Consider the following 27,933-nt stretch of genomic DNA (forward strand, 5'->3'; position numbering starts at 1 on the left):
CGCCACAGTGCGCCGGCGCATGCCAGACAGCTGATAGCTGTCTTAGCCCTGCAATCGCTGGGCGGGAGGGGGCAGGCCAGTGATAGGAGCTGCGCTGGTAGGGAGCTACTCAAGTACAAAAGCACCGGCAATGCACTGCAAGGGGCAGTCACGTCTAAGGAAACAGCCATTGTTAATTGGCTGAGAAACGCGTCAGGTCCGCCCCTGTACTACAGCCGAGTGACGTAGGTAGAAGCAGCAGCACACATAGCGTTCGAGTCCCTGCATACCGGGTCCCGGACTAAACAGTGAATACGGGACGGGAACGTTCGCCCCAGCAGCTTGAGACGATCGGAGCAGTGGGGACTTTGAAATTGGAACAGCCAAACACAGTAGCGCTAAATATCCACTTGCATCTGGGTAAGGAGACCGGAGCTGGCAAAAACGCACATTTATTAACTGAGTTGAGGAAAAATGTGGGTGAGTCCGGTATCACCGCTGACCAGTGCCTTGAAGACCAGTGTGATTAAATCTACAGGAGCTCCTTGGATACTTTGGCGTTATCCTTGATGTGTATGGGTGAGAAATAAAATAACCTGATAGAAAGGCTGTATAAACATGATATAATTGAACGCTGTGACTGCTACTGTCATATAAATTGTGCAGGCTGTACTAGCACTAACAATATCAGCAATACTAACCGCATGCTGCAGATTTAAACTGTGCCCTACAAAACAGCTATAAAACGCAATAACATTCTTATTGTATTCAGCTGAATGGGACTGTTTTCTATCTAAGAATTAATATGAAAAGGTCTGCTTTGCCGCCATACTAACACGTCTATGTGCTATATCATTAATTATTTTGGAAATAGCCATGTGATTTTATGATAATTTTATGTGTTGATAAATTTGTGTGAATAAAAAACCCTCAACATTGGGACAGCGCTTTCCCTTTTCTGCTTTGTGTATTTCCATGTGCTGAGGGTCAGCACCTCACTTTTGAAAGCAGCAGTCCCTGTCAGAGGGTAGTAAAGGGTTTTTAATTAGATGCAGTAACTGACACACACTCCAACTAAGCGCTGTCTTTATTGTCCATTTGCTTCTAGACATTTGCCTATACTGCCTATGCCTAGGGCCAGCCCTGCCTGGATGTAAACAAAAATACGCCACATAATGTATACTGGTACTTGCAGACTAAAGTGCAGTGCGTTGAGTAAGTACCTGTACTTGCAGATTGAAGTATATTGCATAGTATGGATACTGGTACTTGCAGACTGAAGTGCACTGTGTAGAATAGATACTGGTACATTCAGACTGAAGTAGTACCGTAGGATGAACACTGGTACTTGCAGATTGAACTGCACTGCACAGAATGGATAAAAGTGCTTGCAGATTGAAGCGTACTGAGTACAGTGGATAATGGTAATTGCAGACTGAAGTGCACTGTGTAGAATCAATACTGTTACTTGCAGACTGAAGTGCACTGTGTAGAATCAATACTGTTACTTGCAGACTGAAGTGCACTGTGTAGAATCAATACTGTTACTTGCAGACTGAAGTGCACTGTGTAGAATCAATACTGTTACTTGCAGACTGAAGTGCACTGTGTAGAATAGCTACTAGTATTTGGAGACTGAAGTGCACTCTGTAGAATGGAGACTAGTACTAACTGGAACTAGCAGATAGAAACACAACTAGGGGCCTAATTCAGATCTGATCGCTGCTAATTATGCTGTCCTGCGATCAAATAGTCGCCACTTCCAGGGGGAGTGTATTTTTGCCGTGCAAGTGTGCGACCATATGTGTAGCTGAGAAATTCCACTTTGTGCAGTCTGTGCGCAACCAAGGACTTACTCCTACAGTGCGATCGGGGCCGGAGCTGACGTCAGACACCCTCCCTGAAAACGCTTAGGAATGCCTGCGTATTTCCAGACACTCCCTGTAAATGCTCAGTTGCCACCCACAAATGGCCTCTTCCTGTCAATCACCTTGCGAACGCCCGTGCGATCGGGTTTTTCACACCATCCCATCACTGACCAGCGATGCCCTTTGTTGTTGTCTGACATGTGTGCGCATTGCGGTGTATATGTATGCGCAGTTAGGATTTGATCGCCCACTGTGCGAAAATGCACAGCAGCAGTCAGATCTGAATCACCCCCTAGAATCTGGAACAAATGAAGGAATAGCAGCCGGGAGCCAGTAGCAGGTCATAGTAGTGAAGGTGTTCTGGCATTGGTTTACTCACCAGAACAGCTTGAAGAGGAGGCCAAATTCCCTGATAGGCTTCTTGGGTCAGCTAATCCTAGAGGAGCTTCTAGTTGGTGATCAGAGAGTCAGTTAGCAGGAATCAAGGTGGAGGTGCCCATGAATCACCAATATAAGAGATGATCCTAGAGATATGCCAAACACCTAGCTGATTGGCAGACATAAGACTCGGGGATGTCTTTTTTGGCCCATGGGAGCCTCTAAAGTCAGGAAGCAGCAGCCCAGTGTCAGGTAATAAGGCCTGGAAGCCCGATGTGTGACAATATTATATGTAAGCACATGAGACTTTCCATGTAAATCAGAGGCTCGTATTAGAGTTGGTATGTAGTCGTGATATGTGCAATTACTGAAACGCAACATTGCAGCGTTTCCTGTGCATTCTACGGTGTATGAGGAAATATCTGTAATGTTGTTGGCTGCATTATGCCAAAGAAATGGTCAGAATGCTTACACCTTTTGGCCATTGCTGCTAATTGAAATGCCCCTAGAGAGTACTCGCTCTTTGCTGTTATTAAAAGCAATGAAGGTGATCGCTGGTCCTGTCTGTCCCAGCCTGCTCATCTCCTACTTTTCTCTTACGCCCTAGAGGATGCTGGGGACTCCGTAAGGACCATGGGGTATAGACGGGCTTCGCAGGAGACATTGGCACTATAAAGAACTTTTAGTATGGGTGTGCACTGGCTCCTCCCTCTATGCCCCTCCTCCAGACCTCAGTTAGATTTTGTGCCCAGAGGAGATAGGGTGCATTACAGAGGAGCTCTCCAGAGTTTCTCTGAAAAAGAATTTTGTTGGGTTTTTTTATTTTCAGGGAGCACTGCTGGCAACAGGCTCCCTGCATCGTGGGACTGAGGAGAGAGAAGCAGACCTACTTAAATGATAGGCACTGCTTCTTGGGCTACTGGACACCATTAGCTCCAGAGGGAGTCGGAACGCAGGTCTCACCCCGCCGTTCGTCCCAGAGCCGTGCCGCCGTCGTCCTCGCAGAGCCGGAAGATAGAAGCCGGGTGAGTATAAGAAGAAAAGAAGACTTCAAGGCGGCAGAAGACTTCAGATCTTCACTGAGGTAAGCGCGCAGCGGTAACGCTGCGCGCCATTGCTCCCAAACACTACACACACGGAACAGGCACTGATGGGTGCAGGGCGCAGGGGGGGCGCCCTGGGCAGCAATAAACCTCTGGACTGGCATATAAGGGTACACTAGGCTGCGGAGGCAGTAAATGCAGAGATCCCCCGCCATTTTTTGTATATTGAAGCGGGACCGAAGCCCGCCGCCAGAGGGGGCGGAGCTTGATCCCTCAGCACTAATAGCGCCATTTTCTCCACAGAACGCTGCAGAGAAGCTGGCTCCCCGGACTCTCCCCTGCTGAACTCGGTGACAGGGGGCTGAAAAGAGGGGGGGGGACACATTTTTAAGGCGCAGTGAGTGTATATACATTGATTATATATATAAAAAGCGCTATCTGGGTTTTATTCCAGTGTCAGTTGGCGCTGGGTGTGTGCTGGCATACTCTCTCTCTGTCTCTCCAAAGGGCCTTGTTGGGGAATTGTCCCCTTTTTGATATATCCCTGTGTGTGTGGGGGTGTCGGTACGTGCGTGTCGGCATGTCTGAAGCGGAAGGCTCATCCAAGGAGGAGGTGGAGCAGATGAGTGGTGTGTCTCCGTCGGCAACGCCGACTCATGATTGGATGGACATGTAGCATATGTTAAATGCAAGTGTGGCCTCATTACATAAGAGACTGGACAAAGCAGAGTCCAGGGAGAAAGCAGGGAGTCAATTCACGGATTGGACTGGGTCACAGGGCCCGTCTGGGTCTCAAAAACGTCCCCTATCCCAAATAGTAGACACTGGTACCGACACGGATTCTGATTCCGGTGTCGACTACGATGATGCAAAATTGCACCCAAGGGTGGCAAAAAGTATTCAGTGTATGATTATTGAAATAAAAGATATTTCTCTAACGTCCTAGTGGATGCTGGGGACTCCGTCAGGACCATGGGGATTAGCGGCTCCGCAGGAGACAAGGCACAAAAATAAAGCTTTAGGATCAGGTGGTGTGCACTGGCTCCTCCCCCTATGACCCTCCTCCAAGCCTCAGTTAGGTTTTTGTGCCCGTCCGAGCAGGGTGCAATCTAGGTTGCTCTCCTCAAGAGCTGCTTAGAAAAAGTTTTTAGGTTTTTTTATTTTCAGTGAGTCCTGCTGGCAACAGGCTCACTGCAACGAGGGACTTAGGGGAGAAGAAGTGAACTCACCTGCGTGCAGGATGGATTGGCTTCTTAGGCTACTGGACACCATTAGCTCCAGAGGGATCGAACACAGGCCCAGCCATGGAGTCCGGTCCCGGAGCCGCGCCGCCGACCCCCTTACAGATGCCGAAAAGCGAAGAGGTCCAGAAACCGGCGGCAGAAGACTTTTCAGTCTTCATGAGGTAGCGCACAGCACTGCAGCTGTGCGCCATTGTTGTCACACACTTCACACCAGCGGTCACGGAGGGTGCAGGGCGCTGCAGGGGGCGCCCTGGGCAGCAATGAGAATACCTTGTTCTGGCTAAAAAATACATCACATATAGCCCTTGGGGCTATATGGATGTATTTAACCCCTGCCAGGTCTCACAAACTCCGGAGAAGAGCCCGCCGAAATAGGGGGCGGGGCCTATCTCCTCAGCACACAGCGCCATTTTCCTGCTCAGCTCCGCTGCGAGGAAGGCTCCCAGGACTCTCCCCTGCACTGCACTACAGAAACAGGGTAAAAAAGAGAGGGGGGGGGGCACTTTTTTTGGCGTTTTTGATATATATTAAGCTGCTATAAGGGAGACAACACTTCTATAGGGTTGTTCCTATATATTTATAGCGCTTGGGTGTGTGCTGGCAAACTCTCCCTCTGTCTCCCCAAAGGGCTAGTGGGGTCCTGTCTTCGATAAGAGCATTCCCTGTGTGTCTGCTGTGTGTCGGTACGTGTGTGTCGACATGTATGAGGACGATGTTGGTGTGGAGGCGGAGCAATTGCCGGTAATGGTGATGTCACCCCCTAGGGAGTCGACACCGGAATGGATGGCTTTATTTATGGAATTACGTGATAATGTCAGCACATTACAAAAATCAGTTGACGACATGAGACGGCCGGAAAACCAGTTAGTACCTGTACAGGCGTCTCAGACACCGTCAGGGGCTGTAAAACGCCCTTTACCTCAGTCGGTCGACACAGACCCAGACACGGACACCGAATCTAGTGTCGACGGTGAAGAAACAAACGTATTTTCCAGTAGGGCCACACGTTATATGATCACGGCAATGAAGGAGGCTTTACATATCTCTGATACTGCATGTACCACAAAAAGGGGTATTATGTGGGGTCTGAAAAAACTACCTGTAGTTTTTCCTGAATCAGACGAATTGAATGAAGTGTGTGATGAAGCGTGGGTTAACCCCGATAGAAAACTGCTAATTTCAAAGAAGTTATTGGCATTATATCCTTTCCCGCCAGAGGTTAGGGCGCGCTGGGAAACACCCCCTAGGGTGGATAAGGCGCTCACACGCTTATCAAAACAAGTGGCGTTACCGTCTCCTGAAACGGCCGCCCTCAAGGATCCAGCGGATAGGAGGCTGGAAACTACCCTGAAAAGTATATACACTCATACTGGTGTTATACTGCGACCAGACATCGCCTCTGCATGGATGTGCAGTGCTGGGGTGGTTTGGTCGGATTCCCTGACTGAAAATATTGATACCCTGGATAGGGACAGTATTTTACTGACTATAGAGCATTTAAAGGATGCATTTCTATATATGCGAGATGCACAGAGGGATATTTGCACTCTGGCATCGAGAGTAAGTGCGATGTCCATATCTGCCAGAAGAAGTTTATGGACGCGACAATGGTCAGGTGATGCGGATTCCAAACGGCATATGGAAGTATTGCCGTATAAGGGGGAGGAATTATTTGGGGTCGGTCTATCGGATTTGGTGGCCACGGCAACAGCCGGGAAATCCACCTTTTTACCTCAGGTCCCCTCCCAACAGAAAAAGACACCGTCTTTTCAGCCGCAGTCCTTTCGTTCCTATAGGAACAAGCGGGCGAAAGGACAGTCATATTTGCCCCGAGGCAAAGGAAAGGGTAAGAGAGTGCACCAAGCAGCTTCTTCCCAGGAGCAGAAGCCCCCCCCGGCTTCTGCAAAGCCCTCAGCATGACGTTGGGGCTTTACAAGCGGACTCAGGGGCGGTGGGGGGTCGACTCAAGAATTTCAGCGCACAGTGGGCTCACTCACAGGTTGACCCCTGGATCCTGCAGATAATATCTCAGGGTTACAGGTTGGAATTCGAGAAGTCTCCCCCTCGCCGGTTCCTAAAGTCTGCTCTGCCAACGTCTCCCTCAGACAGGGCGACGGTATTGGAAGCCATTCACAAGCTGTATTCTCAGCAGGTGATAGTCAAGGTACCCCTCCTACAACAGGGAAAGGGGTATTATTCCACACTATTTGTGGTACCGAAGCCGGACGGCTCGGTAAGACCTATTCTAAATCTGAAATCTTTGAACCTGTACATACAAAAATTCAAGTTCAAGATGGAGTCACTCAGAGCAGTGATAGCGAATCTGGAAGAAGGGGACTTTATGGTGTCCCTGGACATCAAGGATGCTTACCTGCATGTCCCAATTTGCCCTTCACATCAAGGGTACCTCAGGTTCGTGGTGCAAAACTGTCATTATCAGTTTCAGACGCTGCCGTTTGGATTGTCCACGGCACCTCGGGTCTTTACCAAGGTAATGGCCGAAATGATGTTTCTTCTACGAAGAAAAGGCGTATTAATTATCCCTTACTTGGACAATCTCCTGATAAGGGCAAGGTCCAGGGAACAGCTGGGGGACGTAGTAGCACTAACCCAAATAGTGCTGCAACAGCACGGGTGGATTCTGAATTTTCCAAAATCTCAATTGACCCCGACGACACGTCTGCTGTTCCTGGGAATGATTCTGGACACGGTTCAGAAAAAGGTGTTTCTTCCGGAGGAGAAAGCCAAGGAGTTATCCGAACTTGTCAGGAACCTCCTAAAACCAGGGAAAGTGTCTGTGCATCAATGCACAAGAGTCCTGGGAAAGATGGTGGCTTCTTACGAAGCGATTCCATTCGGCAGATTCCACGCACGAACTTTTCAGTGGGATCTGCTGGACAAATGGTCCGGATCGCATCTGCAGATGCATCAGCGGATAACCTTGTCGCCACGGACAAGGGTGTCTCTTCTGTGGTGGTTGCAGAGTGCTCATCTGTTAGAGGGCCGCAGATTCGGCATACAGGACTGGGTCCTGGTGACCACGGATGCCAGTCTGAGAGGCTGGGGAGCGGTCACACAGGGAAGAAACTTCCAGGGAGTATGGTCAAACCTGGAGATGTCTCTTCACATAAATATACTGGAGCTAAGAGCGATTTACAATGCTCTAAGCCTGGCAAAACCCCTGCTTCAGGGTCAGCCGGTGTTGATCCAGTCGGACAACATCACGGCAGTCGCCCACGTAAACAGACAGGGCGGCACAAGAAGCAGGAGAGCAATGGCAGAAGCTGCAAGGATTCTTCGCTGGGCGGAAGATCATGTGATAGCACTGTCAGCAGTGTTCATTTCGGGAGTGGACAACTGGGAAGCAAACTTCCTCAGCAGGCACGACCTCCACCCGGGAGAGTGGGGACTTCATCCAGAAGTCTTCCACATGATTGTGAACCGTTGGGAAAAACCAAAGGTGGACATGATGGCGTCTCGCCTCAACAAAAAACTGGACAGGTATTGCGCCAGGTCAAGAGACCCTCAGGCAATAGCTGTGGACGCTCTGGTAACGCCGTGGGTGTTCCAGTCAGTGTATGTGTTTCCTCCTCTGCCTCTCATACCAAAAGTACTGAGAATTATACGGCAAAGGGGAGTAAGAACGATACTCGTGGCTCCGGATTGGCCAAGAAGAACTTGGTACCCGGAACTTCAGGAGATGCTCACGGAAGATCCGTGGCCTCTACCTCTAAGACGGGACCTGCTTCAGCAGGGACCGTGTCTGTTCCAAGACTTACCGCGGCTGCGTTTGACGGCATGGCGGTTGAACGCCGAATTCTAAGGGAAAAAGGCATTCCGGAAGAGGTCATTCCTACACTGGTAAAAGCCAGGAAGGAGGTGACTGCACAGCATTATCACCGCATTTGGAGAAAATATGTTGCGTGGTGTGAGGCCAGGAAGGCCCCCACGGAGGAATTTCAATTGGGTCGATTCCTACATTTCCTGCAAACAGGATTGTCTATGCGCCTCAAGTTGGGGTCCATTAAGGTTCAAATTTCGGCCCTGTCGATTTTCTTCCAGAAAGAATTGGCTTCAGTTCCTGAAGTCCAGACTTTTGTAAAAGGAGTACTACATATACAGCCCCCGGTTGTGCTCCCAGTGGCTCCGTGGGACCTTAATGTAGTTTTGGATTTTCTCAAATCCCATTGGTTTGAGCCACTCAAATCGGCGGATTTGAAATATCTTACATGGAAAGTAACCATGCTACTGGCCCTGGCTTCAGCCAGGAGAGTGTCAGAATTGGCGGCTTTATCGTATAAAAGCCCATATCTGATTTTCCATTCGGACAGGGCAGAACTGCGGACGCGTCCTCATTTTCTGCCTAAGGTGGTGTCAGCGTTTCACCTGAACCAGCCTATTGTGGTGCCTGCGGCTACTAGCGATTTGGAGGATTCCAAGTTGCTGGACGTTGTCAGGGCATTGAAAATATATATTTCAAGGACCGCTGGAGTCAGAAAATCTGACTCGCTGTTTATACTGTTTGCACCCAACAAGCTGGGTGCTCCTGCTTCTAAGCAGACGATTGCTCGTTGGATTTGTAGCACAATTCAACTTGCACATTCTGTGGCAGGCCTGCCACAGCCTAAATCTGTCAAGGCCCATTCCACAAGGAAGGTGGGCTCATCCTGGGCGGCTGCCCGAGGGGTCTCGGCATTACAACTCTGCCGAGCAGCTACGTGGTCGGGGGAGAACACGTTTGTAAAATTCTACAAATTTGATACCCTGGCTAAAGAGGACCTGGAGTTCTCTCATTCGGTGCTGCAGAGTCATCCGCACTCTCCCGCCCGTTTGGGAGCTTTGGTATAATCCCCATGGTCCTGACGGAGTCCCCAGCATCCACTAGGACGTTAGAGAAAATAAGATTTTACTTACCGATAAATCTATTTCTCGTAGTCCGTAGTGGATGCTGGGCGTCCATCCCAAGTGCGGATTGTCTGCAATACTTGTACATAGTTATTGTTACAAAGAAATCGGGTTGTTATTGTTGTGAGCCGTCTGTTCAGAGGCTCCTACGTTGTCATACTGTTAACTGGGTTCAAATCACAAGTTGTACGGTGTGATTGGTGTGGCTGGTATGAGTCTTACCCGGGATTCAAAATCCTTCCTTATTGTGTACGCTCGTCCGGGCACAGTATCCTAACTGAGGCTTGGAGGAGGGTCATAGGGGGAGGAGCCAGTGCACACCACCTGATCCTAAAGCTTTATTTTTGTGCCCTGTCTCCTGCGGAGCCGCTAATCCCCATGGTCCTGACGGAGTCCCCAGCATCCACTACGGACTACGAGAAATAGATTTATCGGTAAGTAAAATCTTATTTTTGCATATCACAGATGACCCCTCTGTCCGTGACACGAGGGTGCGCATGTATAAGGAAAAGAAACCTGATGTAACCTTTCCCCCATCTCATGAGCTTAACGAGTTATTTGAAAAAGCTTGGGAAACTCCAGATAAAAAACTGCAGATTCCCAAACGGGTTCTTATGGCGTATCCTTTCCCTGCACAGGACAGGGTACGTTGGGAATCCTCTCCCAGGGTGGACAAGGCTTTAACACGCCTGTCCAAGAAGGTGGCGTTACCGTCTCCGGACACGGCAGCCCTCAAGGATCCTGCTGATCGCAGACAGGAGACTACTTTAAAGTCTATTTATGCGCATACAGGTGCTTTGCTCAGACCGGCAATAGCATCGGCATGGGTATGTAGCGCAGTTGCAGCATGGACAGATACCTTGTCAGCTGACCTTGATACCCTGGATAGGGATACCATTTTATTAACCTTAGCCCACATTAAAGATGCAGTCTTATATATGAGGGACGCTCAAAGAGACGTTGGACTGCTGGGTTCCAGAGCCAATGCCATGGCTATTTCTGCGAGACGAGCTCTATGGACCCGCCAATGGACGGGTGCTGCAGACTCAAAGAAGCATATGGAGGTTTTACCTTACAAGGGTGAAGTGTTGTTTGGGGAGGGGCTCGCGGACCTGGTTGCCACAGCTACCGCGGGTAAATCTACCTTTTTACCTTTTGTTCCCCAACAGCAAAAGAAAACTCCACAGTATCAGATGCAGTCCTTTCGGTCGCATAAGTCCAGAAGAGGTCTGGGCTCCTCCTTCCTTGCCAGAGGTAAGGGTAGAGGAAAGAGAACACCTGCATCGGCTAGTTCCCAGGAGCAGAAGTCCTCCCCGGCTTCTACAAAATCCACCGCATGACGCTGGGGCTCCCCTAAGGGAGTCCGCACCAGTGGGGGAGCGTCTTCGAATTTTCAGCCAGATCTGGATTCTTTCAGACGTGGATCCTTGGGCGATGGAAATTGTTTCCCAAGGCTACAAGCCGGAATTCGAAGAGGTGCCCCCTCGCCGATTTCTCAAGTCGGCCTTGCCAGCTTCACCCCCGGAGAGGGAAGTAGTGTTAGCTGCAATTCAAAAGCTGTGTCAACAGCAAGTGGTGGTCAAGGTTCCCCTGGTCCAACAGGGAAAAGGGTATTAGTCAACCCTGTTTGTGGTCCCGAAGCCGGATGGTTCGGTCAGACCCATTTTAAATCTAAAATCCCTAAACCTGTACTTGAAAAAGTTCAAATTCAAGATGGAATCGCTCCGAGCTGTAATATCCAGCCTGGAAGGGAGGGATTTTATGGTGTCACTAGACATAAAGGATGCATACCTTCATGTCCCCATATACCCCCCCCCCCCCCCCCTCATCAGGAGTACCTGAGATTCGCTGTACAGGACTGTCATTACCAGTTTCAGACGTTGCCGTTTGGGCTTTCCACGGCCCCGAGGATTTTCACCAAGGTAATGGCGGAGATGATGGTGCTCCTGCGCAGGCAGGGAGTCACAATTATCCCATACTTGGACGATCTCCTGATAAAGGCGAGATCGAGAGATCAATTGCTGAAGAGCGTGTCGCTCTTCCTGAAAGTGCTGCAACAGCACGGTTGGATTCTCAATCTGCCAAAGTCACAATTGGTTCCAACGACTCGGCTATCATTCCTAGACATGATTCTGGACACGGAACAAAAGAGGGTTTTTCTCCCATTGGAAAAAGCCCTGGATCTCCAGAACATGGTCAGAGACCTGCTAAAACCAAAAAGAGTGTCTGTTCATCAATGCACTCGAGTTCTGGGAAAAATGGTGGCAGCCTACGAGGCCATCCCCTTCGGCAGGTTTCAGGCGAGGACTTTTCAGTGGGACCTTCTGGACAAGTGGTCCGGGTCCCATCTACAAATACATCAGAAAATAACCCTGTCCCCCAGGGCCAGGGTGTCTCTCCTGTGGTGGCTGCAGAGTGCTTCTAGAGTACCTTCTAGAGGGTCGCAGGTTCGGCATTCAAGAATGGGTTCTGGTGACCACGGACGCGAGCCTCCGAGGATGGGGAGCAGTCACACAAGGAAGACATTTTCAGGGACTATGGTCAAGCCAGGAGGCTTGTCTACACATCAACATACTGGAATTGAGTGCCATATACAACGGCCTACGACAAGCGGAGAATCTTCTTTGCGACCTACCGGTTCTGATTCAATCAGACAACGTCACAGCCGTGGCTCATGTAAACCGCCAAGGCGGGACAAGGAGCAGAGTGGCGATGGCGGAAGCCACCAGGATTCTTCGCTGGGTGGAAAATCACGTAAGTGCTCTGTCAGCGGTCTTCATTCCGGGAGTGGACAACTGGGAAGCAGACTTCCTCGGCAGACATGATCTCCATCCAGGAGAGTGGGGACTTCATCAAGAAGTTTTTGCAGAGATAACAAGTCTTTGGGGAATTCCTCAAATAGACACGATGGCGTCATGCCTCAACCAGAAGCTTCAGAGGTATTGTGCCAGGTCACGGGACCCTCAGGCAGTAGCAGTAGACGCCCTAGTGACACCGTGGGTGTTTCAGTCGGTCTATGTATTTCCTCCTCTTCCTCTCATCTCAAAAATATTGAGAATCATAAGACAAAGAAGAGTGCAGACAATACTCATTGTTCCAGATTGGCCTCGAAGGGCCTGGTACTCAGATCTTCAGGAAATGCTCACAGAAGATCCGTGGCCTCTTCCTCTCAGGGAGGACCTGTTACAGCAGGGGCCATGTGTGTTCCAAGACTTACCGCGGTTACGTTTGACGGCATGGCGGTTGAACACCGAAACCTAACTGTGAAAGGTATTCCGGAGGAAGTCATCCCTACTCTGATAAAGGCTAGGAAGGAGGTGACGGCAAAGCATTATCACCATATCTGGAGGAAGTATGTATCTTGGTGTGAAGCCAAGAATGCTCCTACGGAAGATTTCCATCTGGGCCGGTTTCTCCACTTTCTACAGACAGGAGTGGATATGGGCTTGAAGTTAGGCTCCATTAAGGTACAGATTTCTGCCCTATATATTCTTTCAGAAGGAATTGGCTTCTCTCCCAGAAGTCTAGACGTTTGTGAAGAGAGTGCTGCACATCCAGCCCCCCTTTGTGCCCCCACTGGCACCGTGGGACCTTAACGTGGTGTTGAGTTTCCTGAAATCTCACTGGTTTGAACCTCTCCAAACAGTTTAATTAAAATTTCTCACGTGGAAGGTGGTCATGTTATTGGCCTTGGCATCTGTAAGGCGGGTGTCCGAATTGGCGGCCTTGTCCCACAAGAGCCCCTATTTGATTTTCCATGTAGATAGAGCAGAGTTGAGGACTCGTCCTCAATTTGCCTAAGGTGGTTTCTTCATTTCATATGAACCAACCTATTGTGGTACCTGTGGCTACGGGGGACTGGAAGGACTCCAAGTCCCTGGATGTAGTCAGGGCCTTAAAGATTTATGTAGCCAGGACGGCTAGGGTTAGGAAAACAGAGGCTCTGTTTGTCCTGTATGCAGCCAACAAGGTTGGCGCTCCTGCTTCTAAGCAGACTATTGCTCGCTGGATCTGTAACACGATTCAGCAGGCTCATTCTACGGCTGGATTGCCGTTACCAAATTCAGTAAAGGCCCATTCCACTAGGAAGGTGGGCTCTTCTTGGGCGGCTGCCCGAGGCGTCTCGGCATTACAGCTTTGCCGAGCAGCTACTTGGTCGGGTTCAAACACTTTTGCAAAATTCTACAAGTTTGATACCCTGGCTGATGAGGACCTTGCGTTTGCTCAGTCGGTGCTGCAGAGTCATCCGCACTCTCCCGCCCGGGTGGGAGCTTTGGTATAAACTCCATGGTCCTTACGGAGTCCCCAGCATCCTCTAGGACGTAAGAGAAAATAAGATTTTAAACCTACCGGTAAATCTTTTTCTCCTAGTCCGTAGAGGATGCTGGGCGCCCGTCTCAGTGCGGACTTAATCTGCGAGACTTGTATATAGTTGTTGCTTTCATAAGGGTTATGTTACAGTTAGAATCGGTCTTTGACTGATACTGTTTTTTGTTCATACTGTTAACTGGTTGCGTATATTTCAGGTTATATGGTATGATTGGTGTGGGCTGGTATGAATCTTGTCCTTAGATTAACAAAATCCTTTCCTTATATTGTCCATCTCCTCTGGGCACAGTTCTCTAACTGAGGTCTGGAGGAGGGGCATAGAGGGAGGAGCCAGTGCACACCCATACTAAAAGTTCTTTCTAGTGCCCATGTCTCCTGCAGATCCCGTCTATACCCCATGGTCCTTACGGAGTCCCCAGCATCCTCTACGGACTAGGAGAAAAAGATTTACCGGTAGGTTTAAAATCTTATTATTTTACATAGGGACATGGTGAGTGGATGAAATCATAGCCAGTCTTAAAAAAAAAAAAAAAAAAAAAAAATATATATATATATATATATATATATATATTGCTAAAGGCAAGACCAGAATTTATTTGTGCACTAGTTTTCATAAGTAGGAGCCTACAGCTATTATTTTAGAATTGCTATGCGTTTCAATGAAATAATATATTGGAGAAACAAAATGGATGTAAAGTTTAATTAGTCTTCTTTTTCTTTCCACAGAAACGGTCCCGAGGTCACGTCCTCTTTGATAAAGTGTGTGAACATTTAAACCTACTGGAAAAAGATTATTTTGGCCTAGTTTACAGAGACTCTGAAAATCAAAAGGTACAGATCAGAAAGAATTCTGCTGATAAATTGTCAAACAAAAACAGGCATTTGGGTACACGCCTGCACAGCCCAGAATTTAATTAATTTAATTAAATGGAAGACGTTCCTCAGTCTGTGACCAATTTAAAAAAATTTAACCAGAATTAAATAAATCTAGATGTACAATTTATTATTTCAGTTAGGGAATATAATGCAAAATATCTGCAGGCTATTTCTTATTCGTAATTATACTTATTTTTGTGTTTGAGTATATTGTAAATATGTAATTATAAGAAATAATTCTTCCTGTTGCATAAACATACATTAGCTGACATTATTAGTCTAATAACTTTGTGGTAATTACACAAATTTTCCAATACATAGGTTCACATTACAGATGGATTTACTATCATTCTACATAGTGTATATATGTCTGTATCAAGCTCAGGGTCCAATGGATCAGACAGTTGTACTAGTTGACAGTAGGATAACTTTCAAAAACTAGACTATTATTGCTAATTGTTTCCATGGTTACAGGTGGTACTGAATAAGGTGGAGTATTTGCATAATGGGTCTGAATCTGAGCCGGACGCATTTGCGGCTATCCTTTCGTCTTTGGCAACAGTCTTATCTGCGACCTTATGCTAATGCCGCTGCAAAGCCCTTCCCTAGTGTACATCCGTGTGTCCGAATGTTTAACGACTGAGACACTCACTGTCAGTGGCTGTAGATGCTGTAATAAAACTTTCATGTACCATCGGTCACACCATCGAAACTTGCACCTGCCCTATGGCAGGTGCAGTTTCTTCATCTGGGTATGGCCTTCTCTGTACGTAACCGCTTTCAGATACAGGCTTCTCTAGCTGCAACCCACCTGTCCATCCCTACCCCATTTACCATCCATTCACTGCCAAGGACCTTAGATTATGCAACCAAATCTGTACTGCATCTCTAAATGATCTCCATCGGGACACATGTGCAGTGTGACTCTGATTCACGTGCATACGAAATACATTGCTCCACTGCATCCAGCTCCGATTCAGGCCCAATATCTTTCATATTGTGACGGAGTGTTTGTTATGTTTCAACAGATGATTTCAGGCTGAATTCCTATTTCAATTTTTATTTAACCTTTAAACAAAATGTTCTGTTTAGGGATGTCACATTAAACCTTATGGGATTAATTGTGAATCTTCTGCTGGGGATCAGGAGATTGGAGGGTTGAGGGGAAGGAAAAAAGTGAACAGAGTTCTCCTTTAGAGGCAGTTCTTAGTAGTATATTGAAAAATGGCCTGACAAGATATCTTATACTCCTTTTCATCACAAAAATAGAAAGACATAAAATTTGGGGTATGGGCCTATTTCTGTCCTGATGGTAGGTCTGCGAGAAAACGCACATCTACAATCAATTTCTTTGACATGCGCGGGGACACTGATAATGCCGGATCCAGCCCCCCACCCCCACCCCGCAGACATGTGAGAGTATAGCGCGGCGGGGATGCTTTTCGCATGCTTAGAGTAGCCCTCTGCCTACGCAGCCTAGCTGCGAAGGCAGACTGCTACCTGCCATGTTAAGGGTCGCAGCGGCTGCGTGTGGCATAACGCAGTCGCCGCTCCCCATTCCGCAAACGGTCTGGATACGCCTGCGTTGTCCGAACTGCACCCCCTAAAATGGAACTTTGATGCCCGCAAAAAGCGTCGTCGACGCACCCTCCTCGTTCTCTTCAGAATGCAGTTTAGGACCTTGTACATGCACGTACCAGTGTACGCTCATGCGCAAATGTGCAGAAATCACTTCATATCGATTTTTGCACATCAGCGTCTGAATCGGCCCCTTATTTACCAAAGTGCAGGTTTTTAGAAGTGGAGTTGTTGCCAATAGCAACCAATCAGATTCTATTTATCATTTGTCTAGCACTTTCTAGTAGATAATAGCTGGAATTTGATTGGTTGCTATGGGCAACATCTCCACTTCTAAAAACCTGCACTTTAGTAAATAAGGGGCCGATTCAGACCCTGACGCTGACGCGCAAAAATCTCTATGAAAGCGATATACCCCTAATTCTTTTACTATGTCTCCTAAATGCCTTTTTTTCTTGAACATAAAAACTGTAAGGAAGTAGTTTGTGCTTGTCTTTCTAAAGATTGTATTTGCAAAATAATGGCGGCTCAATAGTTACTTAACTGAGGGATTAACTGTTTCCATTTGAAAAATGTTAAATATTCCTTATTACAATAGCTGCATGATAGTTTATGCTAGAAATCTGTAAGCTCGGCATGTACCTTTCAGCTTCCATAAGTCATCAGGATAAAGCAGAGCCAAAGGCGAGCTGTTGTAGCTAGTATATGCATACATAATTAACATATAATTGTAGGCTGGCCTTTGTTGCTTAAATCTCTGCAAAGCACTCCAGTATTCAAGTTGATATTCAGAATGAATTCACATAGTGAGAACACTTCGTTATTAATTGAATTTACATATGTATAAACGGTATGCGGTTAGCATACCGATCGTCGCCACCGAGCCCGCAAGGGGCTTCGTTGCGCTCACCGCCCTGCCGGCATTCCACCTCTCGAGATGCCAGTGTCGGGATAGTGACATTAGGCATCCCGGGCGGCAGTATTACATACCGAACCCGTATAAACCAGCAAATACAGTAGTAATTTTCTTTTGGCAAACACATTTTAGAAGTACAAAATATAATTGTCATGTGGACAGTGCCAGTCCTAATATCCCATTACTGTGACTGTAAATATATGTGTACACTATATTTTCGATAATAATACACATATACATCCCTGTGCGAAATAACCATATCAATATATAATATTTTGCACATTAATTCCTTTACAACACAGTTGCTCCTTTTATCTGGAATGTTTGTGATATGCCAATTTTATTATCATTTTTTTTATTTTTTGTCCCTCTGTGTCTACCTGCTTTTGAAGTGCAAGGGGATTGAGCAACCTGTAGCTAATGACATTTTGGGAGACATAGTAACCTGTTCCATAATATCATTGAGTAAGAGAATACATCACTATTTATGAGAGGACAGGCAATCCATATGCTACAGGCAAGGGGCTAAATAGTGGTAGAGGGCACCCTAGCAGCCCGTGTCAAGCATGTGCAGGAAGACTGAGGCGCTAAATGCTCTACCACCCCGCAAGCAGTGACAGACATCTCTGCATAGTCGACATGATAGTGCCACTGCTGACTCTGGGCAGACAGCAATTAGGCAAATAGCGCCAACCTCTCCCGCACTTGATGCAAGCAAATCATCCCCACTGGCGCCACATGGGAAAAAGGATCAGTGGCTCTGATGTGGGGGGGACCAGGGAAGTTGAGTCATTGCAATCCACCACTGTAAGCTGGCATGGGGTACCAGGCAGCAATAAGAAAAGCACACATTCATGGTGCTTAGCTCAATTCTGACACACTGGAGTGCTTCTTCCCTTTCACTTCAGAGACATTAAGCTCTGCACACACTACATACAGATGTGCCCTCATACATCTTGTCTCAGTAAGCCACATAGCTGAAGATGGCTGGCGTGAGTGAGCTGACAGGTCTCGTGCAGCGTCAGGTGTCGTTTTTTTAGTTGTTGCTTCAAACCCTGGGCCAGATGTACTAAGCCTGAAAAGTGATAAATATCACAGTGATAAAGTACCAGCCAATCGGCTCCTAACTGTCATTTTTCAAACACAGCCTGTAACATGGCAGTTAGGAGCTGATTGGCTGGTGCTTTATCACAGTGATATTTATCACTTTTCAGGCTTAGTACATCTCCCCCCCTATAACGTAATGGAAGAATTTACCTGTAAAGATGCTCACTCCACCGAGTCACGCCATGGCATAGTGTGTCTAGGATGGGCTGTTTAACGTGCAGGGAGGCTAGATGTGAGTGAACATATCTGTATATCATTTCCTGCTCAGAGTGAACCCCATTACTGCCATCAGGGATGTATAGAGAGTTGACAGAGTTTACAAAAAGCTCCAAAAGACTAGATAGATCATTATTTGTTATGTTGCCTATTTGATTTTATTTAGGCTTTGACCCAAAACTGCATACAGTTGTATTTTAATATATGAAATTACACTGCTCTTACAGTATTATAAAGGGCTAGCATACGCTTTACTGTTCAGGTCATAAGTGATTCACATAGCTTATATACAGTATATGCACATGGGGGGGTTATTCAGATCTGATCGCTGCTATGCGTTTTCGCACACCGGGCAATCAGGTACTAACTGTGCATGCATACACTGCAATGCGCACACACATCGGACAACAACAAAGGGCATTGCTGGTCAGTGATGGGATAGTGCGAAAAATACGATCGCACAGGCATTCGCAAGGTGATTGACAGGAAGAGGCCGTTTGTGGTTAGTAACTGACCGTTTATTGGGAATGTCCAGAAAACACAGGCGTTCCAAGCGTTTTCAGGGAGGGTGTCTGACGTCCGCTCCGGCCCCCGATCGCACTGTAGGAGTAAGTCCTTGGTTGCGCACAGACTGCACAAAGTGGAATTTCTCAGCTACACATATGGTCGCACACTTGCACAGCCTGATGTGATTGCACTGTAGGAGTAAGTCCTGGGCTGCGCAGAGACTGCACACAGTGGATTTTAGCAACTCGGCATACACATGGGATCACACACTTGCACTGCAAATAAACACGCCCCCTGGAGGCGGCGACTATCTAAACGCAGGACAGCAAAATTAGCAGCCCAGCGATCAGGTCTGAATGACCCCCATGGCCTTAACACCATTAGAACTTGGTGATGCCTAGCTTCCTTTACAATTTAAAATAAGTTACAATATCCTTGTTATTCTAAGTGCATGCATTACAGTTCTGTATTTTGTTTTGTTTTGCATTGCATTTACTGTATTTTGCTATTTCTGTAATTATTATCTAGAACTGGTTGGACCCTGCTAAAGAAATCAAGAAACAAACACGAAGTAAGTATTTAATTGTGTCATTTGCTATTCAGTCTTGGTAAAATCAGATGTACAACTGGGATTTGAGTGGGCTTGAGAGGGTCCCATCTATTATTCACTACAGAGATTTGCCATACAGAAGAACAAGTGGGTAGTATTGAGTGGATGCTTTATCCAGGCAGAAGTAAAATAAATTGAATTTATTTTAGAGGTGACTGCACACATCTGACATTCACAGACAGGAAAACATGTAAAATGCCTATAAATGTATGTTCTTGATTTGAGTTTCTGCCCAATCCTTGAGTATCCCTAATGTTCTATAGTTAAAGTGACTACAGGTAATTTAATTTACTTGGTCCAATAAAAGCCTTTGTACATCAGTCACATCCTCATATGTGACTATTATATTGGGATAAAATGAATGGTACTTGAGTGTGCATAACACAGCTTAATGTATTTTAAGCCACAAGATGAGCATTAGAGAAAAGCACAATGTGTCCCAGAAAATATTCAAGCCATTAATAGATAGATCTGTAGGGCACCAAAAACTGAACCTTTGCCTTTAGGAGACTCTCTCACTAAACTTAATATTGTTTATTGTTGTTGTTTTTTTTTTTAAATCGCATATAGAAAATGTTTTATTGCTAGTGTTTTACCAACACTTTTTCATTTAAAAAAGATACGTTTTTGATCCATTATTGTGGAGACTGTTTTGAAACAGCTAATTGGCTCATGCAGAAGTGTGCATACTGCAAGTGGTGCCAAGAGAGGGGGGAGAGGGTACAAATTACCCGGGCCCAGGTCTGATGGAGGGGCCCAGGCCCCCTTCCCCTTACCTGGCAGCAGCAGCTGCAGCTCTTCTCCTCAGCCCAGCACACGCTGCTGTGTTCTGGGCTGCAGTGTGGGCATGAAGATGCTTAAAGTACAATTTTTTTTCTGTATTTTTTTCTAAGGGTGCATGACCAGACCTCCTGTGATTAGGCAATGTCCCCTGAAAAGCACCTGGGCCCAGCCCGGCTCTCTACTGCCCTGCATACTGCCATTTGCTTAGCGTAAAAAGTGCAAATTTATCCTGCTCATGCTACAAGAAAAAGGAAATGTCTACTTCCGTACACAGGATTTACACTTATGCAGCCTGTTATGCAGAGTGGGAAAGTGAGCGCAAATGCTGTCTGAGTATAATAAGGGCATGTTTGTGTAGTAAACAATTGAGGCAGACCTGTATGTGTATGCAAGGGTTAAAGTGGGCCGGAACGGGGCGGAACTGAGTTCCCCCAATTGTATTTGGAGGCAGAACGCGTTCCGCTTCTGCTGGCCCAACTTCCAGGCTGCCTGATTGAAACGAGACAGTGAGTCACTCACACTGACTACGCATCGAGATGGCTGGCACCACGCCTCCCCATCGCTAGATGTGGTGAGCGGGCAGTGACACAGTAAGGTCCTCCCACCAGCAATTAGATCTCCTTTCCCTCCCGGGAGACCTAGTCGACATCAGGCACTGGGCGGGGTTAGGTGCGGGGCCAAAGGAAGAGCGCGGAAGCATGAATAAACTTACATTGGTGATGGTGAGTGAAAGGGTTCCTATGGTACTGCGGCCACAGAACGTCCAAGCTGTATGGCTGGCAGGTGACAACGGGACCTGTCTGTCAAGGGTTTCATGTGCATTAAATGTGCACAGGAAGAGGGATGGGTCCGCTTAATGTGCCCAGGGAGGGAGGGGGATGCTGGTAATTGTGCTCAGGGGTGGGGGGGATGCTGGTAATTGTGCTCAGGGGGTAGAGGATGCTGCTAATTGTGCCCATGGAGGGAGGAGGGAGGATGCTAATTGTGCCCATGGAGGGGTGTATGCTGATAATTGTGCCCAGGGAGGGAGAGGAGGAGCTGCTAAGTGTGCCCAGGGAGGGGTTGGGAGCTGCTAAGGGTGCCCAGGGAGGGGGGGATGCTGCTAATTGTGCCCAGGGAGGGGTTGGGAGGCTGCTAAAGGTGCCCAGCGTGGTAGAGATGCTGCTAATTGTGCCCAGGGAGGGGTTGGGATCTGCTAAGGGTGCCCAGGGAGGGGGGGATGCAGCTAATTATGCCAAGGGATGGTGAGGGGGATCTGCTAAGTGTGCCCATGGAGGGGGTGAGAGCTGCTAAGTGTTCTCGGGGGGGGGGGTGTTTATGAGAGCTTTCAGTTGGGTGGCAGTGTTCATAGCTAAATTAATTGATATGGAGAACGACATCTCCAGCTGGTGATGCTGACAAGCTAAGTTTAAAAAATATATTGCTTTTAAGACTAGATGATTAACAAGGGAGCCTGTACATATTTTTTTCCAGTGAGTGATACTGTATGTGCACAGTTTGAGCTGAGCTGCCCTCAAATGTAATTGCACCAACCTCCATACTCCAAGGTAATGATTGACAGAGGGATATGGAGTGGGCCATCAAATGTAGTGAGCAACTCGACAGTCACAATGTCGACACTACAATGCCAGTACCACTTTCCCAACTCAGTTCTAATGTTGCTTAAAGCATTTTTTCCATATACTACAACTCACTACCTGATCTCCCCCCCCCCCCCCCCCCATATTTGTGTGTCTTGTCAGTATACTTTGCTTTCTCATTTTCTTTTACTTTTTCTCCAGTATTTCTATATCTCCTCCTTCCCTCTTTCCCCTGTGCGTTAGTGTTTCTAGCCCTGATCACATATTAGTTCTGTCTGATAGCCTGTGGAAACTAGGCTATGTTTGTTGGCAGTGGGTAGCAGGCTGATCATGATCTGAGGCTACAATGGTAATGATGTCACAATGGTGATGATGTCACAATGGTGATGATGTCATAATGGTGATGTCACAATTGTAATAATGTCACAACGGTGATGATGTCATAATAGGTTATGATGTCATAATGTTGATGATGTCACAGTGGTGATGATGTCACAATGGTGATGATGTCGCAATGGTGATGATGTCATAATGGTGATGATGCCACTAATTATGTCACAATGGTGATGATGTCACAACGGTGATGATGCCACTAATGATATCATAATGGTGATGAGGTCACAATGGTGATGATGTCACTGTTCATGTCATAATGGTGATGATGTCACTGGTGATGATGTCACAATGGTGATGATGTCACAATGGTGATGACATCACTAATGATGTCATAATGGTAATGATGTCACAATGGTGATGACGTCACTAATGATGCCATAATGGTTGTGATGTCACAATGGTGATGATGTCACTGATGATGTCATAATGGTGATGATGTCACAGTTGTGATGATGTCACAATGGTGATGACGTCACAATGGCGATAATGTCAAAATGGTGATGTGTCCAGACGGTCCCGTACAAGAGCCCGCACCGCTTTCGCGTTCCGTCCCCAGTACACAGAATGGAGTTTTAGGTCACACAGGACCTGGCCAATTCCCGCTTACCGTCAGTAACCGCTTGTTACTAACTCCACCCACTGTGCAGTGGGCGGGTACTAAGCTGCCACCACCAGACTCCTAACCTGCCGTGGCATCTGGAGCCACGGTTCTGCTCTGTATGCGTCGACATGCCGTCCTATCACACCTGTGTGGTGTTGACGAATCCCCACTAGTCGCTTGACTAGGCCTCTACTCGGTAGCCGGCTGGAGGTGGAGCTTGGAGACTCTGGGTACACCCCGGACAGTCGGAAAACGGAGCTAAGTCTCGCCTAGTCCTGCAGGTCACAAGATGAAGCGGTCGTCTTGAGGCAGATGATGTTTATTTGCCCAATTAGTTCTGAGAAGAACTCAGCAATACAGTAGATGTTTACAGCAGAATGAAAATGGTATAATACACCTTTCATGGGGCAGCTGCCCTCCCTTTATCCTACTCCAATACACAATACCACAGGGGTTAAGGGGGTCATTCCGAGTTGATCGCTAGCTGCCATTGTTCGCTGCATAGCGATCAGTGTAAAAAACTGCTAATCTGCGTATGCACCGCAATGCGCACACGCGTCGTAAGGGTATGAAGTCCATTGTGGTTTTGCACTGGTTCTAGCGACGATTCCAATCGCACAGTCAAACGCAAGGAGATTGACAGAAAGAGGGCGTTTATGGGTGTCAACTGACCGTTTTCTGGGAGTGTTTGGAAAAATGCAGGCGTGGCCAGGCGTTTGCTGGGCGGGTATCTGACATCATTACCGTGTCACTCGTCGCAGCAATCATCGCACAGGATAAGTAACTACAGTGCTGGTCTTGTTTTGCACAAAATGTGTTTGCAGACGCTCTTCTGCATAGGCGTTTGCACTCCTGCAAAGCGAAAATACACTCCCCCGTGGGTGGCGACTATGCGTTTGCACGGCTGCTAAAAACTGCTTGCGAGCGATCAAATCGGAATGACCCGCTAAGTCCACCCTGTGGTTTACAACCAATCACTGTTTACCCATGTGCTGTGCATGCCTTAGTCACATGCACAGCTACCATTGTCCTCTATGTACAGTGGGGAGTGGTCACTCTCCTTTGACCGTCCCATCCTGGAGGATCGGGATCCACCCCGGTGACGTTCAGTCTAGGCTGGGGGAAGTTTTCCCGCCTAACCTTACTTCCAGGAATCTGCCCGGGACCTAGTTCACCATCTGCAGCCTGAATTCGGGCTCCAGAGCTGGGCAGCCTAGATCCCCAGTCAGGGTTTCCTGCTCACCAGAGGTGATCCCTATGGAGATCCAGAAAACCACTCAGCTTGTTGGGAAGCTGAGCTTTTCCTCTCTCTTCCCATGATACTTCCATGGGGAAGGCTGGAGGAGAAGGCATTCCGTTTTTGGGGAAAAGGACTGGGGGAATCCAACAGCCTGCACAGCCATGGATTCACCCCTCCTGGGACACACAACCAAGTAAGTGCATTTTCCTTTAAAATACATTTAAATACACTGTACATGTCTCTTTAAATATACACTGAGCCTGTACCCTGCACTTTCTACTTGTAATGTGCCCAGCGCTCAGTGCTGGGCTCCCTCAGCCCTGCAGCCCAGGAAACTCATCCTGGCTACAGCAGCAACGTTACTGCTTAATGGCTGCACTGAGAGCCGCCTATTCCAGTCTTCCAACATGCGGGCAGTCCGCCTCCATACACCTCGCCGCATAGGGAGCCGGCTAGCCCGGTCTCCCATGAACGGCGCTCTCCGGGCCCCACAGCCGCACATGGGGCCGACTAGCCCAGTCCCCTGTGTGTGGCGCTTAACTCTGTGGCCTCGCTGCAGCGTACGGCGGTGATCCGGGCTGCGGCGCACCCCCCTACTAAAGCCCGGCAGCTCAGGACACCCGCTCCAGCTGCCGCGGCTTCCTGACTCCTTGCAGCGCTGATGCTGGGGGAGATGGGAGCGGAGCTTCCGGTCCCCAGCCGCCGACCTTCAGAGCCCTTCTTGCCGCCAGTGCAACACACAGGAGCCGGTGGTCCCGGACTCCCAGCCACTAGCAACCTCCCGCACCTCCGTAGCACTGGCACACTGAGCACTGCAGCGGCTCCCCCTTCTCCCCCCGGCGCACACACAGAGCTCAGCGCGTCGGCAGGCTGCACTCTCACTGCCACAGTTGCCGGAGAGGTCTGGGACCACGGCGTAGACGAAACAGATTTTAAAGCAAAATACATTTAAAGATGGCGTCTAGCGCCAGTGCATGTTTTAAAAGTGGCGCCAAGCTCCCATTGTCCTCATAATGGTGCCAGGCAGCTAAGGGTTAACCCCTTCAGTGCTGCAACCGCCATTACACATGTGGCTGGGGGGTCTCTCCGGCCACAGGTGATGATGTCATAACAGTGATGATGTCACAATGGTGATGAAGTCACGATGGTGATGAAGTCATATACAAAATTATGACATCACAATCAATGCAACATGCGATGCAAAATAATGTCATCAGAATAAATAATTATTGCAACTAATGGTGATTATGTCATAATGGTGATGATGTCACTGCTGATGTCACAATGGGGATCATTTCACAATGATGATAAAGTCATAATGTTTATGATGTCACAATGGTGATGATGTCATAATTGAGGAACCAACTAGGTACAATGCAATCTTAGACCTGGTATTAACAAACAATGGGGATTTGGTATCAGGTATTATAGTAGGGGAACCCATAGGAAACAGCGACCACAATATGGTCACATTCAATATCAGTTTCCATAAACAGCCCTATACTGGCTCAACTAGGACTCTAAACTTTAGCAAAGCAAATTTTGAAAAGATGAGGGTATTTTTCAGGGATATTGAATGGGAAGGTTTGTTTTTAGGAAAAAATACTGCAGAGAAATGGGAGGTACTAAAATTCCTGCTAGCTAAAAATACACTCAAATTTATTCCTACGAGCAGCAAAAAAAGGAATAAAAATCATAAACCGATGTGGCAAAAAGATTAAGGAAGTTATGGGCAAGAAAAGGCGAGCATTTAAAAAATACAAATCTGACGGGGAAGCAGAGTCATTTCAACACTATAAGGAATGTAACAAAATATGCAAAAAGGAAATAAGAGCGGCTAAAGTAGAAACTGAAAAACTAGTAGCAAAGGAAAGCAAAGCGAATCCCAAAAAAAATCTTTAAATACATTAATAGCAAGAGATTAAAGAAGGAGAGTATAGGCCCTTTAAAAGACAAGTTGGGAGTCTTAAGCAAAAATGATAATGACATAGCGGACACACTAAATGAGTTTTTTTCAACAGTATTTACTAGAGAGGACCCAATTCAGGGACTAACATATAATCTCAATAATGAGAATATCCCACTGATAGGTACTTATTTAAGCGAGGAAGTAGTCTGTGACCGATTAAAACATTTAAAGATTAATAAGTCACCAGGTCCCGATGGTATTCACCCAAGGGTTCTAATGGAGCTTCATTCTGAACTTGCAAAACCGCTATTTTAGATCTTTAAGGATTCAGTAATATCAGGTATGGTTCCCAAAGACTGGCGTATAGCGGAAGTAGTGCCTATATTCAAAAAGGGAAGTAAAGCTGAACCAGGTAATTATAGACCAGTTAGTCTTACATCTATAGTGGGGAAAGTATTGGAAGGTATTCTAAGAGATAGTATTCAGAAGTTCCTTGAAGTCAATAAGGTAATTAAAAGGAATCAACATGGGTTTATGAAGGACAGATCCTGTCAAACTAACTTACTTGGCTTTTATGAAACAGTAAGCGCAAACCTAGATCAGGGTAAAGAGGTGGATGTAATCTTTTTAGATTTTGCCAAAGCGTTCGATACTGTACCACACATGAGACTTATCTACAAGCTACAAGAATCAGGGCTAGGAATCACAATATGCACTTGGGTCAAAAACTGGTTAGGTAATAGGGAGCAGCGCGTTGTGGTTAATGAATCTTTTTCAACTTGGACTGAAGTGCTAAGTGGTGTGCCGCAAGGCTCAGTACTAGGACCGCTATTGTTCAATATTTTCATTAACGACCTAACAGAAGGTCTAGAGAGCATGGTGTCAATTTTTGCAGATGATACCAAATTGTGTAAAGTTCTAAATGCGGAGGGGGATGCTGAGTCGCTTCAGAATGACTTAGTTAAATTAGAAGCTTGGGGAGCGAAAGAATGCGCTTCAATACAGACAAATGTAAGGTAATGCACTGTGGTAACAAGAACAAAAATAACACCTACCTACTAAATGGGGTAAAATTAAGGGATTCTGTACTGGAAAAGGACTTAGGTGTCCTCATAGATAGCAAACTAAGCAGTAGTACCCAAAGTAGGACTGCAGCAAAGAAGGCTAATAAGATATTAGCATGCATAAAACGGGGAATTGATGCTAGGGACGAGAGTATTATACCCCTTTCACATCGCACTAAAAACCCGGTATCGACACGGCATATTGCCGTGTCGAAACGGGTCAGTGTGCGATGTGAAAGCTCCTTTTCAGAATTAGCGGGTCGCCTGACCCGGTAATTCAACCCGGTAAAAAAGAAGGGTTATTACCGGGTTGATTACCGGGTCAGGCGCAGTGTGAATGGGAGCCGTTCCGATGCGACACGGCTCCCATTCACAGCATAGGGAGAGGCGGCGCAGGAGATAAGCTCATCTCCCAGCGCCACGTCCACCCCCGCCCCTGCTGCTGCTGCGCCCTCCGCTGCTATGGCAACCTGCCCGGTATATTGCCGGGTCGGAAAGCCAGCAACGAAGCGCAAATGCCGGATCCCACCCGGTAAGTACACGTTTCTCTTACCGGGTAGGATCCGGCATTTGCGATCTGAATGCAGCATTATACTCCCGTTATATAAATCACTTGTGAGGCCTCACCTTGAATACTGTGTACAATTCTGGGCACCTTACTACAAAAAGGATATCCTGGAGCTAGAAAAGGTTCAAAGGCGGGCGACCAAACTAATTAAGGGTATGGAGATGCTGGAATACGAGGAAAGGCTTGCAAGACTAGGCATGTTTACACTGGAAAAGAGGAGATTAAGAGGGGACATG

General features: G+C 47.2%; 1 protein-coding gene across 14 annotated transcripts in view; it reads left to right on the top strand.

Moving 5' to 3' along the window:
* Window positions 1–27,933, top strand: part of EPB41L3 (erythrocyte membrane protein band 4.1 like 3) — a 346,176-nt gene that overhangs the window by 168,345 nt on the left and 149,898 nt on the right. For all 14 annotated transcript variants that reach the window (XM_063923517.1, XM_063923521.1, XM_063923520.1 and 11 more), the window contains exons 4-5: window positions 14,473–14,577; window positions 19,475–19,517. In XM_063923517.1, the coding sequence (XP_063779587.1) occupies window positions 14,473–14,577; window positions 19,475–19,517 (148 nt within the window). The remainder of the gene's footprint in view (window positions 1–14,472; window positions 14,578–19,474; window positions 19,518–27,933) is intronic.

Source organism: Pseudophryne corroboree, chromosome 5, assembly GCF_028390025.1.
Source record: "Pseudophryne corroboree isolate aPseCor3 chromosome 5, aPseCor3.hap2, whole genome shotgun sequence".
Taxonomy (NCBI): Eukaryota; Metazoa; Chordata; class Amphibia; order Anura; family Myobatrachidae; genus Pseudophryne; species Pseudophryne corroboree.